This window comes from Mus musculus, chromosome 14, assembly GCF_000001635.26.
Source record: "Mus musculus strain C57BL/6J chromosome 14, GRCm38.p6 C57BL/6J".
Classification (NCBI taxonomy): domain Eukaryota; kingdom Metazoa; phylum Chordata; class Mammalia; order Rodentia; family Muridae; genus Mus; species Mus musculus.
Genome location: NC_000080.6, coordinates 119,048,093 through 119,067,360, shown reverse-complemented (window position 1 = coordinate 119,067,360; position 19,268 = coordinate 119,048,093). Strand labels below are relative to the sequence as shown.

The 19,268-nt window shown below is 39.2% G+C and overlaps 1 protein-coding gene across 21 annotated transcripts in view; it reads left to right on the top strand.

The window, feature by feature from the left end:
- Uggt2 (UDP-glucose glycoprotein glucosyltransferase 2) overlaps positions 1–19,268 on the top strand; it is a 117,791-nt gene that overhangs the window by 32,436 nt on the left and 66,087 nt on the right. For 20 of the 21 annotated variants that reach the window (XR_003950882.1, XR_003950881.1, XR_001781137.2 and 17 more), the window contains 8 exons: positions 5,971–6,121; positions 8,221–8,340; positions 9,081–9,166; positions 9,663–9,798; positions 12,626–12,757; positions 17,561–17,725; positions 17,877–18,000; positions 18,082–18,180. Coding sequence is in view for 4 of the 21 variants with exons in the window: in NM_001081252.2 (NP_001074721.2) it covers positions 5,971–6,121; positions 8,221–8,340; positions 9,081–9,166; positions 9,663–9,798; positions 12,626–12,757; positions 17,561–17,725; positions 17,877–18,000; positions 18,082–18,180 (1,013 nt within the window). In the remaining 17 variants the exon portion in view is untranslated. Of the gene's footprint in view, positions 1–4,055; positions 4,132–5,970; positions 6,122–8,220; positions 8,341–9,080; positions 9,167–9,662; positions 9,799–12,625; positions 12,758–17,560; positions 17,726–17,876; positions 18,001–18,081; positions 18,181–19,268 lie in introns of all 21 variants that reach the window. The other variant, XR_003950889.1, reaches the window with a different exon arrangement.

The following is a 19,268-nucleotide window of genomic DNA, read 5'->3' as shown; positions in this document are numbered from 1 at the left end:
TGCTTTCAAGCTTCTAGGGTATACTCTCTCCAGTTTTTGGAGGCACTCAGAGCTATGGGTTTTCCTCTTAGCACTGGTTTCTTTGTGAGTATTGTTCAGCTTCCACATGTATGTAGGCTTTCTATTTTTTTATATTGTTATTGAAGACCAGCCTTAGTCCGTGGTGATCTGATTGGATGCATGGGATTATTTCTATAGTTTTTGTATCTGTTGAGGCCTGTTTTGTGACCAATTATATGGTCGATTTTGCAGAAGGTGCCATGAGATGCTGAGAAGAAGGTATATCCTTTTGTTTTAGAGTAAAATGTTCTGTAGATATCTATTAATTCCATTTGTTCCATAACTTCTGTTAGTTTCACTGTGTCTCTTTAGTTTCTTTTTCCAGAATCTGTCCATTGATGAGAGTGGGGTGTTGAAGTCTCCCACTATTATTGTGTGCAGTGCAATGTGTGCTTTGAGCTTTAGTAAAGTTTCTTTTATGAATGTGGCTGCCCTTGCATTTGGAGCATAAATGTTCAGAATTGAGAGTTCATCTTGGTAGACTTTACCTTTAATGAGTATGGGGTGTCCCTTCTTATCTTTTTGATAACTTTAGGTTGAAAGTCAATTTTCTTCTATATTAGAATGGTTACTCCAGCTTGTTTCTTCAGACCGTTTGCTTGGAAAATTGTTTTCTAGCCTTTTATTCTGAGGTAGTATCTGTCTTTGTCCCTGAGGTGGGTTTCCTTTATGCAGCAAAATGTTGGGTCCTGTTTACATAACTAGTCTCTTAGTCTATATCTTTTTATTGGGGAATTGAGTCCATTGATATTAAGAGATATTAAGGAAAAGTGATTGTTGCTTCCTGTTACTTTTGTTGTTAGAGTTGGGATTCTGTTCATGTGGCTACCTTCTTTTAGGTTTGTTGAAAGATTACTTTCTTGCTTTTTCTAGGGCATAGTTTCCTATATAGAGAGATATATATTCACTCACACACACGCATATATATCTGAGCCAATTAGTTTATTTAGTTTTCTTTCTCTTATATTTCCATTTATCGGAATTTGTTAACATTGAAAATCATATTTTGAGTTAATAGACTTACACCATGTGCTTCTTTCCCTTTTATACATCAACTCATCCCAGAGACCCCCCCCACTTCAAAACCTGCAATACCTTTTGTTTTTTATCATATTCTTTAAATTTTATAAAATATTATAACAAAAATGAGTGTTATAAAAGTTTGTTATAAAACAAGAATCAATTGAACAGTCTTACGTTTGCCTACAGAAATACTGAAAATACATGTTTTTCTCAATATAAATTTTAAATAACTCCAAATATATTAACTGTATGATATTTTAAAATAATATATCACTATTGGTTTTTTAAATGAACATAAATAGATAAAGTCTTTTTGTTTGTTTGCTTGCTTGTTTGTTTGTTTGTTTTGTTTTCAGTAGAGCTTAAAATCTTGGCTCTTACTGTGGTACAAACACAAAATAAGAAAAATTTTTGGACATTGGAGTTCATTGTAATAAGGCTGTACTTGAATGTCCCTCACATCACCAAAGGATTTTACCTCCATAGTAGCTAAGCTAAGAGTTGACAATTCTGCTGCACCAAGGAATGAATTGTAGGCACGATTTTTGGATACAAATTTCCTGCTATGGTCAAAGCTATTTGACTTGAGTGATTGTCATCATTCTCAGCCTGCAGGGAACAGGTTACATTCATTTAAGAAATGGTGTGTGTATTAAGATGGTCTATCCATGAAGTCATTCATCAACTCTTTCAATGAACAATGGTTCTGCTTGGAGGGTGGCACAGACGTTAGGTGAGCGTAAGATTCCAGTTCATTGGCTGTGATGATTTTGAAAAGCATTCATCTCAGAATAAGAGTAACTTATAAAGTCTTCTTCTTCAAAATTGATGCAATAATTATAAATATCAAGCAAAGCCTTCAGTCTCCCTCTTTGTTGTTGTTCTCTTACAAGCCACCTCCCAAATTAATTGTCTATGTTTCTTTTGGCTATATAAATAATTGTAAGCTATACTGAAGACCATAGTATAGTGTTAAAATATCAAATAAACAATCCTACTAATAGAGAGGCTGAGATAGGAGAAGCATGATTTCAAGAGCATTGTGAGGCACACAGAAAGACTTTGTCACATACAAACATGCAGAAAGTGTATATGGGTTGTACAATATTGAATCTATTTCTCCCATTACCACATTAGAGAGACCACTGGATGACAGCTGACAGATTTCTAACTCCTTATATTTTTGAATTTCAATCAATTAGGATATGTTGGTAATATTAATTTTCATATTGAGATATTAAAGAAAAGTGATTGTTACTTCCTGCTAATTTTCTTGTTAGAGGTGGAATTATGTTTACGTGAGATTGTTGAAAGATTACTTTCTTGCTTCTTCTAGGATGTAGTTTCACTCCTTGTGTTGATATTTTCCATCTATTGTCCTTTGTATGGCTGGATTTGTGGAAAGCTATTGTGTAAATTTGGTTTTGTCAGTGTATATCTTTTTTGCGTCCCACTCGACCGGCAAGAAAGACGCAACAAACCGGAATCTTCCATGGCAAAAGCTTTATTGCTTACTTCTTCAGGAAGACCCCCGAATCGGGAAAATGGCGCCGCTTTTATAGCCCGCAGTGTGACGTTTCAGCACCTGATATGGCGTGACAGCTCCTGATTCGTTGTTCGCCCATCACCCCACTATTACACCCCGAGAATGGGAGTGACTAGGAGTGAGTTCACTCTCGCACCTGCGTACAAGGCTTGTTTACTAGTTAGGCACAGCGGAGGCCAGCGCCATCTTATAATGGTGATTGCTTGCGGCACGGCTCTCCACATATATTTTTTTCTCTGTCTATGGCGATTGAGAGTTTTGCTGGGTATAGTAGTCTGGGCTGGCATTTACGTTCTTTTAGGGTCTGTATTACATCTGCCCAGGATCTTCTAGCTTTCATAGTCTCTGGTGAGAAGTCTGGTGTAATTCTGATAGGTCTGCCTTTATATGTTACTTGACCTTTTCGCCTTACTGCTTTTAATATTCTTTTTTGTTTTGTGCATTTGGTATTTTGATTATTATGTGACAGGAGGAATTTCTTTTCTGGTCCAAACTATTTGGAGTTCTGTAGGCTTCTTGTTATGTTCATGAGCATCTCTTTCTTTAGGTTAGGGAAGTTTTTTTCTGTAATTTTGTTGAAGATATTTATTGGCCCTTTAAGTTAGGAATCTTAGCTCTCTTCTATACCTATTGTCCTTAGGTATTGTGATGGTTTGTATATCCTTGGACCAGGGAGTGGCACCATCTGAAGGTGTGGCCTTGTTGGAATAGGTGTGTCCTGGTTGGAATGGGTGTGTCACTGTGGATGTGGGTATAAGATCCTCACACTAGTTGCCTGGAAGTCAGTCTTACACTAGCAGCCTTTGGATGAAGACATAGAACTCTCAGCTCCTCCTGCGCCATGCCTGCCTGGATGCTGCCATGCTCCCACCTTGGTGATAATGGACTGAACCTCTGAACCTGTAAGCCAGCCCCAATTAAATGTTGTTTTTTATAAGACTTGCCTTGGTCATGGTGTCTGTTCACAGCAGTAAAACCCTAACTAAGACAGGTATTGTGTCCTGGATTTCCTGGTTGTTTTGGGTTAGAATCTTTTTGCATTTTCTTTGATTGTTGTGTCCTTGTTCTCTATGGAATCTTCTGCACCTTCGATTCTCTCTTCTATCTCCTGTATTTGTTGCTGATGCTCGCATCTATGGTTCCTGATTTCTTCCCTAGGGTTTCTATCTCCAGCGTTGTCTCCCTTTGTGATTTCTTTATTGTTTCTGCTTCCATTATTAGATCCTGGATGGTTGCTCAGTTCCTTCACCTGTTTGGTTGTGTTTTCCTGTAATTCTTTAAGGGATTTTTGTGTTTTCTCTTTAAGGGCTTCCAGCTGTTTAGCTGTGTTCCCCTGTATTTCTTTAAGGGAGTTATTAATGTCCTTCTTAAAATCCTCTATCAGCATCATGAGATATGATTTTAAATCCAAATCTTGCTTTTCCAGTGTGTTGGAGTATCCTGGACACGCTGTGGTAGGAGTACTGCATTCTGATGACACTAAGTGGTCTTGGTTTCTGTTGGTAAGATTCTTGCAGTTGCCTTTTGCCATCTGGTAATCTCTGGTGTTAGATGTTTTAGCTGTCTCTGGCTGGAGCTTGTTCCTCCTGTGAGTCTGTAAGCCTGTGTCAGCACTCCTGGGTTACTAGCTCTCTCCTGGGAAGACCAGTGCACAGAGGGCTGTGGAACAGCCCCACCTCCTGGGTGCAGATGTAGTCCTGGAGGACCCTTCCCTGCTGCTCTGTCACTTCTGAGGCCTGTGCGCTCCTGCGTGGACCCACCTTAGAGAATCACTGGAAAGAAAATGGGAATCTCACCTGAGTCCTGGAGTCAGAGCCCTCCCTGGAGGCAAGCTCTGCTCTGCAGGGAAGGTGCACAGAGGGCTGAGGATCAGCTCCGCCTCTTGGGTGCAGATGTAGACCTGTAGGACTCTTCCCAGCTGCTCTGCGGCTTCCGCCTTAAATACACTTTTAAGTGAGAAAGAATTACATCACTTTCCCTCCTCCCTTTCCTCCCTTTCCTCCTTCCATCGTCTCCCATGTACCCACCCCCAAGTTGATGGAGCCCTTTTTCTTGATCATAATTGTTTTATATAGGCATGCATGTTAATATTATGTTTGTATATGTATGCATATACATATATACAACCTGCTCAGTTTGTTTTGATTGTTTGTGTGTATATGGTTTTAGGACTGACCAGTCTGCACTGGGTAATTGATGATGAAGAAGCTAACTAACCTTCTCTCAGCTATAATTAGTTCTCTGTATCTTTGTCTCTGGAGTACCTGGCAGCACTTTTCCCCTTTTACCATGGATATTCCCACTATTCTGGTCTTGCTTATATAGAAGTTTCTGGGAGAGGAGGTTTCATAGCAGACTTCCTGAGATTCTGGCTCTTGCAGTCTTTCTCCCCACCCGCAGCCCCCAACTTCAGACATGTTCCACAAGCTATAGACCTAGGAGCTTTGATGTGGACGTATTCTTTGGCGCTAGGCTCCCCGTGATCTGTTGATGTGTGCATTGTGCCCAGTTGTGGTTTTCGGTGGTGCTCTCCATTTGTTATAGAGGACTCTTTGATGAGTGGGTCAGATAGATGCTGCAGCTGTGTAGGAATGTTAATTGCTTCTCTCAGTTGGCACCTTGCAGAATCTTTTCTGTCAATGTGGAGGCTAGACCACAGGAAAGAGGCTTTCAGGCCAGATTCAACTGAAATCATCCGGTGCTGTGTCCTGTGTGTGTGGTGTCTTTAGCACCAGGCAGCACCAGGCAAGCTGTGCTGTTTTGACAGTCAGCTAGACTAGCCTGACCAGGAGCTCCTGCCTGCCTGGTACTGAGCTTTTGTTAGTCTGTGGCTTTGGGGGAGGTTTTTTCTTATCTTAATGGTTATCTGATTTAATTCTGTTGAACTCTTCAAATACTATATATCTACAAGCATTAAACCTCTGGAGTCAAAGCCCTTTAAATTACTCCGTGGTTTTAAAGTAACACCATGCTATAATTAGTTTCTTAGAATAAGTTACTCTGTAGACTTCAAATTCTAGATAGCCAATTTAGTTTACATTGTTAAGCCACCACTGAAGTTTTAGCATGTGATAGGTCTTACAACATAAAACTCAAGTATTTGCTTAACTGAATTTTAACATTGAATTAATTTCAAAATGTTGAAATTAAATTTAAAATATTCAGATTACTGAAGTAAATTTTAAATATTAATGTTGACTTGTCTTCCACACTCATTCATACACTTGTGCATGTACACATATGAACTTGTGCAAATACAAATGAAAAAATATTCTCAAACTTTAGATTTCCAAAAAGTTTTGACAAACTAAAATGAAATTATTTCTTCTTTGAATGTGAAGTATTTTAGATATGCTGAAGTCAGAAGGAAAACTGCTGAGTGGCCTTAAAAGTCTTGGGCTCAGTGAAGAAGAGAGGAACAGATTTTTAAAATTAAATTCACCTGTGTGGGACCATGACTTTGTTTTAGACATCCGGCATTCTTCAATAGTGGTAAGTGCTCATGCTATTCCTATGACGTTTGGAATTTTTAAGGCTTAGCCTAGAACTATGTACTTGTGGTGTTTAGAGTCCCTGTACACATTTGAATCAGCACGCAGAAGAAAGAACAAAAGCACGGACCCGTTCTCTCTCCTTTCCGTGGCTTCACATCAGAATAACTGCTCTCACGAAGCATCTTCCAGCTTCAAGATAAAACAGTCAGAATGCAGAACAACCCTATGAGCACTAGCAGTAGTCAAGCACCAGCTAGTTAAGATGTGGGGATGTAAGAATGCTACCTGATATTACATCATAAGACTCATGCCTGGGCAGCCTGCTGCAGGCTCCTAACTGTGCAGCGTGGGCTGCAGCCTGGCATCTGTGAAATCTGTTCCCACCTGCTTTGCTGAAGCAAGGTTGTTCTTCAGAGACTCTGTGTTCTACAACTGACTGTTGCTGCCCTTCAGTTCTCCTGAGAGTTTCTTTTCAGTCATCTCTTCATTTTGTGCTTCTTCCATTCTCCATTAGCTCTGACTTTTTCTTTCAAGTTCAGCTGAAAAATCCCTTACTGGGAGAAAGTTCCTAAACAGTGTAGATAGAGGTCGTGGAGGGGTAGGGGGTTTGGTTTGGTCTGGTTTTTTTGTTTGTTTGTTTGCTTGTTTATTTGTTTGCTTGCTTGTTCGTCTTCATCTCTACTGCTTCTTACAGTGTTTCCAAGTGAGTTAAAAGTGAGGACAGTGTTTCCTGTCTTCCCTGGGTATGTGCTAATCCCAGTGCTGATAGTGTGTAGGATTCCAGGGAAGGACTCAGGACTTTAGTGCCTTAGTCTTCCTTTCCCACGGCAGGCTGGGTGTGGGCTTCTCACTGTGTAGCTGGAGCCGCCTCGTACTCCTCCATTAGCTTCCTTAATGCTGCATTTACCACCATGGTGTACCACCATGTCTTCCCCATAATCTCTGTAGCTTTTTTAAAAAAATATGAGCTAGAACTTGATTTAAAAAAAAAAAAAAGCACAGTTAAGAGTTGACTGACAGTCCAGATGCCAGGTGGCCTGTTGTCTCAGTTGAACCTTGTCCTGGGCTTCCTGGGCATTCTTCTCTTTTGTCTTATTTCTAGGGTGTGGCCCTCACTCTCTGCAGTCACAGTCCATGGTGTTTAGCACCTGAGCTCCACTCTGACCTATGCCTCTGTCTTCTTGGCACTGAGGTGTCTCTTCTCCTGAGCTTTTGGGAGTATGTTACCTGTCGGTGTGCAGCGCAGGAGCCAGCGAATGAATCCAGCTCTCTCTGACCATGGACTCAGGCCTTTCATTTGTTTCTTCTCTTCCAGACCCTCTCTGCTCCCTACAAAGGAGATCAGAGTCATAGCAGTTTGAGATGCTTAACTATAACTTCCAGACCGGTCTACCTTTTGTGTTGGAGCTCTCTTCCTCTAGGTTTGAAAATGTCCTCTGGAACGAAAGTGAAGTAAAAGTAGACCCTTCCTCTTATGCCCTCCGCTCTCTCGAGGGTTAGAGCCATTCCACTCTTGACTGCTGCTTGTTACACTCACTTCATGTTCTTGCATGGTTTTCTTCAGCTTTTATGGTGGCTTCAGGATGGATGGTTAACACAAACTACTCCATGAAAATACATGGGGGAAAGCAATTGGTAATTTTAACTATAAGACTGTAGCATGGCGGCTGATTAAGAGTGTTTATTGGTTTTGCAGAGGGCCCAAGTTCAGTTCCCACTACCTGAGTGAGATGGCTTACAAGGCTTGTAGCTTGTGTGTTCGGTTCCAGGAGGCTCTGACGGCTCTAGCCTTGCAGGCATCTGCATCCATGTCTATAAACATACCTCCCTCCTCACCATCAGCCAATCAGTACACATAATTTTGAACGAAACAAACCTTTTTTTTTTTCTGGAAGTATAAAATTGCCATATGTGACATATTCTTTATTCAGTTGACTTTTTATCTCAGAAATATAGAAAAATCTATGCGTGTGTTCATTTGTGATTTAATACAGTAAAAAAAAAAAAAATCTAATACAGTAAAAAAAAATCTAAATTTGAAAGTGATATAACTATTACCTTAATGTAGTTTTAACAGGTTTTTGGATTCCTTTCTAGTGGATTAATGACTTAGAAAATGATGGTTTGTATATTGATTGGCCTTCAAGTTGTTGGGAATTTCTAAAACCAGTATTACATGGAACAGTCCCTTCTGTGAGGCGTAACTTTCATAATTTGGTGAGTTTTATATTTTAATTCTTACATAATTTTTATAAAGATGGCATTGTTTGTGATGACTTTCCTGTTGACTAGTAGGCACAGCAAGTGTAAGAGTACTTGCCTGGCACACCAGGCTCGAAGTGGCTGTCTGAAACCAGAAATTTCACTTAATTTGTTAATTGGTATTCATCTTTCATATAGTTTCATAGTAATGTTTGTGCATTATCTCAAAGGAATTTATAATTTATGCTATATTTTAAAGTTTAGTAGTCAAGAAAAATATATAAATTCCATTTTCTGTAAATGTTGATTGGTTCATTATTACAGTTCTAAATTTCATACAACCTTTCGGGATTCTGAAGTATGAAGAGAAACGCCTCAGACTGTATTGTTTATTTTTTCACAAGAACTCTGTATCTATTTCCTGTAAGGCTCCTTAGGAATATTTATGCTATTTTTAAAAATCTTCACAGAAGAGCCAATGAATATGTGAAATGAGGTCTTTAATTTTGTAGAAAATATATACTTTATATTGTGTATCCACAAAGAATATCTTTAATCTTTTTAAGATTCCATGTATAATTATATTTAATATATAACTATAATAAAGCTTCATAAATTATAAAATTTTTATATACTCAAGCCAGTTTTTGAAATTTTGCATCTTTAATTTCATGCTTTAAATTACAAAAATTAGACTATATTTAATTTCATGTAAATTCTAATTCTTATAATAATGATTATATTTACTGTTCTAGGTTCTGTTCATTGATCCTGCTCAAGAATATACCTTGGACTTTATAAATTTGGCAGAATTTTTTTATTTTAATGAAATTCCTCTTCGGTAAGTGTAAGTTTATATTACTAAATTACAAAGTCTAGTACTGCTTATAATGTGTCACAGAGAGTGTGGTTGTGGCATCTAAAGCAACAGGTATCATGCTGGGAACGAGGCCTGGATTGTACAACACCCTGTGTGCCTTCACGGGAGACCCCGCCCATCAGAGCTGAGCAGTGCTCCCGCCCATCAGAGCCGAGCAGTGCTCCCGCCCATCAGAGCCGAGCAGTGCTCCTATGCTTCTGTTCGCTTGCTGAGGAGATAGTGTGATTACTCTGGAAGTATCTTAGGGCCACTTGAGTGTGTTTGACAGTTTGCAGGACTGTCATAGCTGTGAGTATTTAGGTGAATAGGTCTTATAACCAAATTTTCAGATAATATTCCCTTCTCCCATATCTAATACATTTCTCTGATCTGGATGCTGCAGTGTGATATTTTAAGTAGTAATTTATTGTTATTCAAGAAATGGTTGTGACATTGTTGATTAATCCTCTTTTTCCAGAATTGGTTTTGTGTTCATTCTTAACGTGGATAATGAGGTTGATGGAACAACAGATGCTGGTGTTGCTCTTTGGCGAGCTTTCAATTATATTGAAGAAAAATATGACGTATCAGAAGCATTTATTTCTATGACACATGTGAGTTTATGCACTAGATAAGATTTTCAGAATAAATAATTTTCTTGTATCTCTGTATTTATTACTGAATCATTTTAAATATATGAAAATGTTCCTGGAAGTTAGTACAGATAAATTTGATTCCTCAAATAGTCTAGTGAAGTATATACCATTGTCCCAGTATTATAAGCAGGCAGCTGAGCCTCTACCAAACTATATCAATTTACTTAGGTTAATCTCACCTTATAAGTATGTAACTTGTATATGTATGAACTAGAGAAAAACATAATAGAAAATGTTATTTTGCAATGGTTTCCTGAGCTACACCATGATGCAATGCAATGATGAACGACACTCAGAATCTGCCGTTCAAACTTCCTAACGCTGTCTGTGTCCTTTAGAGCGCTTCCTCATGCTGTGGGGGCCCCAACCATACCATTGTTTTGTGACTACTTCATAACTGTAGTTTTGCTACATTATGAAATGGAATATAAATATCTGATATGCAGGATATGTGATCTGTGACCTCCAGATGGGTGGAAGCCCACATATTGAGAATAGCTGCTCTAAATGACCACGGATATATAGGTACTTCCTAGATAGTTTCAGAGGGCCAGATCGGTGAGTGACAGCAACCTGTGTGAGGAGAGATGATACCGAGTCTGGAGAAGATGATGTGAAGAAAAGGCAGACATTGCTAAGAGCATGGCTAAGGAAAACTAACAAATCCATGCTTTGTAAGTGGAGGGTGAAGTCACTTAGTAAAGTCTGTAGGCTGGCTCACATACTTAGCTTTTTTTTTTTTTTTTTTTTGGTGCTTTGTATTAAAAGTGTGTTATCTAAGAGTTTGTAATAGCATACTGAGCACCACTGAAAATGATTAAAAGGCAAGTGATGGGCAAATGTCCCAATAGGGAAACAGTTTCCTCTGAACACTACTGCTATTAATAATATGTATCAATAATACATCTGCCTTCTTTTTACTAACTTATTGATTTCTATAAGGGTTTATAGGAAACTTAGTTTCACTTAGACCTTTTATTAATATGCATATATATTATTGTAAAAGTATCCATATTGTATTAAAAACTGAAACAAGGGGCTGGAGAGATAGCACAGTGGTTAAGAACATTGGCTGCTGTACCAGAGGACCCAGGTTCAATTCCCAGCATCCCACATGGCAGCTCATAACTGTCTGAACTCCAGTTCAAGGAGACCTAGCATCCTCAGAGCAACAGACATGCAGGCAAATGCACATAAGAACCAATGCACATAAGCAATAGATACATTTTTAAAATAAACTGAAACAAGATATATACTGAACTTAGAAGAATATTGCAAAGAAAAGTCACAAATTGCTAAGAACCTCATTAAAAGAATCTGTATCATTTAAAAAAAATCACTGAGAAAGTGAGGACATTACCAATATTGAATCTATATAATCATTATATTAGAAATTAATGTGTCTGTCATAGTTTATACCTATCACTTGCACTTGAATTATTTGCTATATATTGTCTACCATATAATCAGAATAATGCTATAATTTCTTAGAAAGCCACATTATACTTGAAACCAAGGCTTCATCACTAGATCTGCATCTAAATCATAAAACAGGATCAGTAACATCTTTTTAAATTATATTTTTATCTAAAATAATTTTTAAATTGAGTATATTATAATCATATTCTTCTCCCTCCAAGTCCTTCCAGATCCTCTCCCACCTAACTTTAAATTCTTTTTCAAATAAAAGCTCAATGATGACATTTTACTACAGGAAGAGATGAGAATTGGAGATGGCTCAGTGGGTAAAGTGCTTGGTCACATGGAGGAGGGCCTGGATTCAGATCTTTCTCACCCACAGCAAAGCTCTGTTTGCAGTGCTCACCCGTAACCCCACTGCTGTGCTCACACTGCACCAAGAAGATCCCAGGGGTGCCTGGCCTGCTGTGGAGACCAACAGTGAACTCTAGGTCCAATGTAGAGAAAGAGACAACAATATCACACAGACACATGTGTATATACCACAGATACACACACACACACACACACACACACACTTGTATATACCACACAGACATGCACACATGTGTATATACCACACAGACACATGCACACACATGATTGTACCACACAGACACATGTACATATGTGTATACATCACACAGACACATGCATACACGTGTATACACCACATAGACACATGCACACAAGTACATACCACACACCCTTTTTAGAAAGGAGAGATGAGAAAGAGTAAGAAGCATACAGATGGGCTTAGAACAGAGAGTAGGAGATGTACAGTCATGTGTTTGCTGAGTTAAACATGGAGCATTTTTAAAATGTTATTCTTAAGAAATTTACAAGTAAATTTTAACAAAGTTATTAAAATCAGTGTCTAATTTGACTAAAATGCAATTAACAGAAGTTGTTATCATTTTGAAAATTATGCAATATTTTAACTATTTTCTAAATAATAATGCCTGGTATAAGTGACCCCTCTACCTGTATATAATGTGCATACTTAGTATCATTAGAATTAACAGGCCACAGAGACAGATACTTGTAGCTCAATTGATGGAATACTTGCCAGACAAACATGAACCCCTGAGATTACATCCCTGTAATCCCAGCACTGGGACAATGAAAACGAAAGGCACTTGTTCAAGGTCATCCTTGGCTACAGAGTGAGCTTGAGACCAACCCTGGGGTACATGTGACCCTGCTTCCAAAGCGACAAACAGGAAGAACTTAAAAACATGTTCTTTGTTTTACAAATACAATTAATTAGATTCTTAAAGAAATAAAATTAATTGCCAGAAAAAGAAATATATCTCTGTTTCCGCAGATGTATCAAGAAGTAAAGGGTCATCGTATACTCACTGTGGATGAAGTCAAGAGTATTCTTCAAAATAAATGTCCTCATGCCGACATTTTGGATATCTTGGGAATCCATTCCAAGTATGATGGAAGAAGAATGGTAAGAGTGGTTGTAGTATACAGCAAAATACCAGGCACAAGAGCAACACTTTAAGGTCTGGCTACCCAGTAAAATCTAACTACAGGGCTCAAAGCTCCGGTATACAAAGGTGGTTGCCAGAGGCTCTGGGAGGCAGGAGGACTGCAAAAGATTAGTGAAGACTACAACATTCAGTTAGACCAGAAGTTTAAGAGATCTGTTAAACAGAGAAGTAACTATTATACCAATATATTTCATATTTGAAATGCCTAATGAAGAAAGTTTTAAGGTCTCTCATTAAAAAAATATGAATGGAAGATAATTTCAGCTTTTCTAACCACTATTTATATCTACTATGACATGCCTGTGAACTTACAGATGTGTGAAGTGATATCTTGAACATCACTGGCTTATCTTTAGTAGTTAATATTTTGAAATATGTAGGTTGCTTAATTAGAGGTTGTAGATCAGGAAAAAAAGGAAGACCTGTATTTCCAGCAGGTAAATCTTTGAAAGAGTCAACACACATGCATTCAAGGCTGAGAGATGGCTCAGTGGGTAAAGTCCCTGCCCTGAAAGCGTGAGGACCTGAGTTCAGATCCCCAGGCCCCATGTTAAAAAACTAAAACGTTGACAATTGTGGCACGTGCATGCCTGGAAGAGCAGCTTCCCTAAGGCTGATTAGCCAACCAGGTCAGTCAAAGTAATGAGCTTCCAGTTCAGTGAGACGCATAGGCACACCCAGAAACACAAAAAACACAGACACCAGTAAGAAGAGACAAAGAAGTAGGCGTTCGTCTGTCTGGAGGGTTTTCCATAAACATGAAGTCAAAAGCATCTAAAACTAAGTTCATAGTGTCTCTTGTTACCCTAAACCTGTTGGGTGACATGATCCTTCTTCATGTCTTACCATAAAGAGTAGAAAGGGTCACTGCTCTTGCCAACCACCTCTGCTTAAAATGTGGTAGGCATCTGTGATGGTTTGTATATGCTTGGCCTAAAGAGTGGCACTATTAGGAGGTGTGCCTTTGTTGGAGTAGGTGTGCCACTGTGGGTGTGGGTTAAGACACTCACCCTAGCTGCCTAGAAGTCAGTATTCTGCTAGCAGCCTCCAGATGAAGATGTAGAATCACCAAGCACCATGCCTGTCTGGATGCTACCATGCTCCCACCTTGATGATAATGGACTGAACCTCTGAACCTGTAAGCCAGCCCCAATTAAACGTTGTCCTTTATAAGACTTGCCTTGGTCATGATGTCTGTTCACAGCAGTAAAACCCTAATTAAGACAGAAGTTGGTACCGGGGACTGGGGTATTGCTGGGATGGGCCTGGCCATGCTTTTGTTAGGAAGACTTTGGATTTGAGAAGCCATGGAATGTTTTAAATGGGGCTTAATGAGCCATGTGAGTAGGAATATGGAAGACTTTGTTGCTGTGAGTGATTTGAACTGTGCAGACCTGACCCAAGAGGTTTCAATGGAGAAAAACTTCAGTATGTGGCCTAGAAACTGTTTTTGTGTTATTTTGGTAAAGAATGTGGCTACTTTTTTGCCATTGTTTTGAGTCTGCCTGAGGCTAAGGTGAAAAGAATCAGATTAATTGCATTGACAAAGGAAGTCTCAGAAACTCCCAGCATAAACTTTGTTCTCTGGTTAAGTCTCATGAAGAATATTTCAAACAAGCATAGGAAGTTGAAAAAGGAAAAATATAAAATGTGTGGTTCGAGTATTAAAGGAGCACCAGGGAGTGAAATGGAGCTGCATCCTCTGTTCTGAGAGGTGACAAAGTACAGGATTTGGGGGACAAGATCCTACCTAGGATTTAGATCCTGGGCATGGTGGTACAAACCTTTAATTCTAGAAGACAAAGCCAAACAGATCTCTGAGTTCAAGGCCAGCCTGGGACAAAATAGGTTCTAGGTGAAAAAAAGCTTAAATCCAGGCATGATGGTAAACGCCTTTAATCCCAGCATTATAGGAGACAGAGCCATGCACATCTGAGTGCGAGATCCAGGACAGCCGAACATAGACATTGAAGGAGTTGGAAAAGAGGAAGCTAGTGATAATGTAATAGAACAAGGGGAACCATGTTCCAGCCACAGAAATCAGCAGAAGACCACAGTTTCTGTCATGTGGTTCTGGCTTTAGAGTGAAAAATAAAAGGGACTACTGGAACAATTGATGATGGTTAGCTGGAGCTAAGAAATTAGTGGTGATTAAGAAGACACCAGCATCACTTAGGTGAAATCTTCTGGGAAGTGTTTTCTGACAACACAACGCTGTGCTCCAGAGATAGCCAAAGTTGTACTTCATGCTGCAGCTAGAGTTGGTAATGTGTAAGAGCCACCCGGGTGGTACTAGTTTTGAAGGCATGAAGTGTTCGTGAAGAGCAGCTGAGACTTGGCACTGTGAAAGGCCAGGGAAGGCCATTGGAGAACGTGCAGCCTCAGTTGCAGTTGACTGCCCAGGACTGAAGGGGTCGTAGGCGTGGCACCGTGAAGGACTATTGGTGAAGCCTAGTTGCAGTGGAAGGCTCCAGTGTATTGGAGGTGCCAGTGCCATGGGATGATGACCAAGAACAGCAGCAGCAGTGGAGTGGATCAACCTGACCTTAGAGTGCTACAGAGGGCAGAGCTGGAGAGGTGACACCAGCCCTTTGAAGGACCCCAAATTATGTGTGGATCCCAGACATTGAAACAAGAAGCTGTAACATTGAAGTTGCCTTGGAGACCTCAAGATGTTTGATATGCCAGAGCCATGGGATATCTGCTAAGGAAAGGTGCTAACAGAGAGCTTTCCTCCCCAGAACTACCCCAAGAGAAACAAGTTTGTTGCAGTCAACAAAGATGAAAAAGGAGTTGGAGATCTGAAGACCACTTTTATATCGACATGGATATGCAGTTTGGAGTTTGTCCAGCTAGTGTCCTGTCTTGCTTTGGGGATTACAGTTAATAGATTGGATGAATCTCAGAAGAAACTTTGAACTTTGGACTGTTAATGTTGAAACTGCTGTAGACTATGGAGACTTTGGAAGTTGGACTAAATGTATTTTGCTTCATGATATGTTTAGGTATGGCCCCCATAGACTCATGTGTTTGAACAAGCCTATGGAGGCCAGGGAGTAGAATATGATGGTTTGTATATGTTTGGCCCAGGGAGTGGCACTATTAGGAGGTGTGATCTTGTTGGAATAAGAGTGTCACTATAGGGGTGGACTTAAGAACCTCACCCTAGCTGCCTGGAAGTCAGTCTTCCAATAGCAGCCTTCAGATGAAGATGTAGAACTCTCAGTTCTGCCTGCACCATGCCTGCCTGGATACTGCCATGCTCCTATCTTGATGATAATGAACTGAACCTCTGAATCCTTTATAAGACTTGGTGCAGACATAATACAGTACTATGGTGAAGCGCTCAGACTTTTCGGTCAGACAGATCTGGGTATAGGTGAAGTTCTAAACGATGATAGCTGTTTGACATTGGAAATGACCTACTCTGCAACCATCCTGTCATGTGTGATGTAGTGTAATAGTGCTACAGGTTGAACATCCCTACCCAATTTCCAAATGCTTCAGAGTCTAAAACTGTATGATCATGATTTAGTATTTAGATCCTGGATAAGAATATGAAAGAAGCTGGGCGTGGTGGCGCACACCTTTAATCCCAGCACTTGGGAGGCAGAGGCAGGTGAGTTTCTGAGTTCAAGGACAGCCTGGTCTACAAAGTGAGTTCCAGGACAGCCAGGGCTACACAGAGAAACCCTATCTCAAAAAAACCAAATAAATAAATAAATAAATAAATAAATAAATAAATAAATAAATAAAAATAATAATGAAAGAGTCTGTACATATTCCAAACTTTAAATACTTTTAATCCTATATCAGAAAAGGAGCACTTAATTTGCAAGTAATTTCCTAGGCTACTTGTGAGAATGTTGGTTGTAATAATAACCCTAACACTTAGTATCAAATGCCACTGCATGGCTTCTTCACAAGGTAGAACCCATGCCCTGCAGCCAGCCCCTGTGGTCTGCCTTCTGACTGAGTCTCTCTGATGGTCATCTGATTGCCATCTGATTGTCACATGTCACCTGTATTTGTTGCCATCATCACCCGAGCCTCCATGTTCTCCCTTCCCTTCCAGCTCTTGCCCTGCGCTCCCTTCCTTCCTGTGGACTGTTATTCTCCACTGTGTCTCCCTGGAAAACTTTAACTCATCTTTTAAGGCTTTCAGTGCCATGGTCTGACAGGAGCCTTGACTTAACCCCTCCTGTTCTTGCTCAGACTTCTTAAATGATCCTCTTATGGACCCACTTGGAACATTGCTTTCCTTTGTGAGGATTTAGAGGACTTCTTGAATAACAACATTCAAGTTCTATTTTCAGTATGGATTGAGTCAAGAGGTGTTTATTGAATAAATGAATAGTATAGTTTGTAGTTAGATAAATGTCTTAGGTTTAAGTAAGTGTCATATTGAACATCAAGCATCAGCAGGACCAACACTGCTTGCTTTTGTAAATAACTTATGGGGCAACCAAAAAATGCCTTTATGAATTGTCTCTGACTCTCCTACCACTAACAACAGAGCTTGTTAGAGCACAGACAAAGAGTTGACAAAGACTAAAATATTCATAAACTAACCCTTGACAGAAGACATGGTCTGATTCTTGCTATTTGTAGATAAATAGATTTCATTTGCATGCACAGGTATAATTAACAAAATGGACGACTTTTCCTGTGACTTAAAAATGTGGCACTGTTTCTTCTTATCTTATGTTTCGTTTTCAAATACCCGTACTTTGTTTGACACTGGGATCTTTAATATATAGGAAGGAGCAACCTTTTATAAGATGACTGGCCTAGGTCCTTTGCCTCAAGCTCTTTATAACGGTGAACCCTTTGACCTCAAAGAGATGAACACTGAAGAACTGAAAGGGGCTGTTCTGGAGAAAATGGTGGGCACATTTGTGGATCTACAAAGAGATGTTTTTATGGTAGGTGTGCATTTATAAGAAAATGACACAAATAATATAAGCATATTGAAATTTTTAATGGCATAAGTTGTATAAATTTTTTACTGATATATTAAATTTATCAGATATATAGGTACATGAAATAACAGGTTAATTATAATTGTAATTTTAGGGCACAATAAGGGATGAAACCAGTGCAATTGATTTCCTGATGGATAAGAGCAATGTCGTATCCCGGTTAAATTCTCTGATTTTGCAGACTGAACCACAGTACCTGAACTTATTGTCTTCATCGGGTAAATAACTATTCTTGTACTGTACTACAATGCTTATTGTGAATGTTGTAGTAATTTATTATGAAACATTTGTTGTTTCAGTAACTGCTGATATTGAAGATTTCTCTACTTTCTCTTTCTTGGATTCACAAGATAAGAGTGCTGTCATAGCAAAGCACATGCATTACGTAACTCAAGAAGGTAATGAGCATGCATTTCTGTTATTTATGTCTAAAGCAAGAAAAGCAGAAATTCTATTTTTGACCAGGGACTTGGATTTCAATTTGGCAGTTTACAATTCACTACAATTTAACAGTTGTTATAGGTGGGCAATGTTGTTCCTCTTAACCTCCATGGATATGCAGCAGGAGTTCATTTGTGGCCTTTTGCCTTTTTTAAAACATTTGTTAATGCATTTTTGATAACTTTTGGTTAAAAGTCCATTTATTAGATATTAGAATGGTGACTCCAGCGTATTTCTTGGGTCTGTTTGCTTGGAAAACCTTTTACTAGCCCTTTACTCTGAGGTAGTGTCTCTCTTTGTTGCTGAGGTGCGATTCTTGTATGCAGCAGAATGGTGGATCCTATTTACATATCCAGTCTGTTTACCTGTGTCATTTTAGTGGTGAATTGAGTCTACTGACTTGAGAGATATTAAAGGCCAATGATTGTTAGTTCCTGTTATTTTGATATTGAAGGTGTTACTGTGTTTGTATGATTCACTTCTTTTGATTTTGCTGTGAGATGATTAATTTCTTGTGTTTTCTTGGGTGTATCTTGTGTTTGAGGTTTCTTTCTAGTATCTTCTGTAGGGCTGGATTAGTAGAAAAATACTGTTTGAATTTGATTATCTTGGAATATCTTGGTTTCTCCATCTATGGTTGATTGAGAGCATAGTAGTCTGGGCTGACATCTGTGGTATCTTGGGGTCTGTAAGCCATCTGTCCAGGATCTTCTGGCTTTAGGGTCTCTGGTGAGAAGTCAGCCATAATTCTGATAGATCTGCCTTTATATGTTACTTGGCCCTTTCCCCTTGCAGTCTTTAATATTCTTTCTGTGTTCTGTATATTTAGTGCTTTGATTACTATGTGACAGGAGGATTTTCTTCTCTTATCCAATCTATTTGGTCTTCTGTAGGCTCCTTGTACATTTATGGCCTTCTCTTGCTATAGATTAGGGAAGTTTTCATCTATGATTTTGTTGAAGATATTTTCTGGCTCTTTGAACAGGGAATCTTCACCCTCTTCTTCTGTTCCTTTTATTCTTAGGTTTAGTCTTTTCATAGTGTC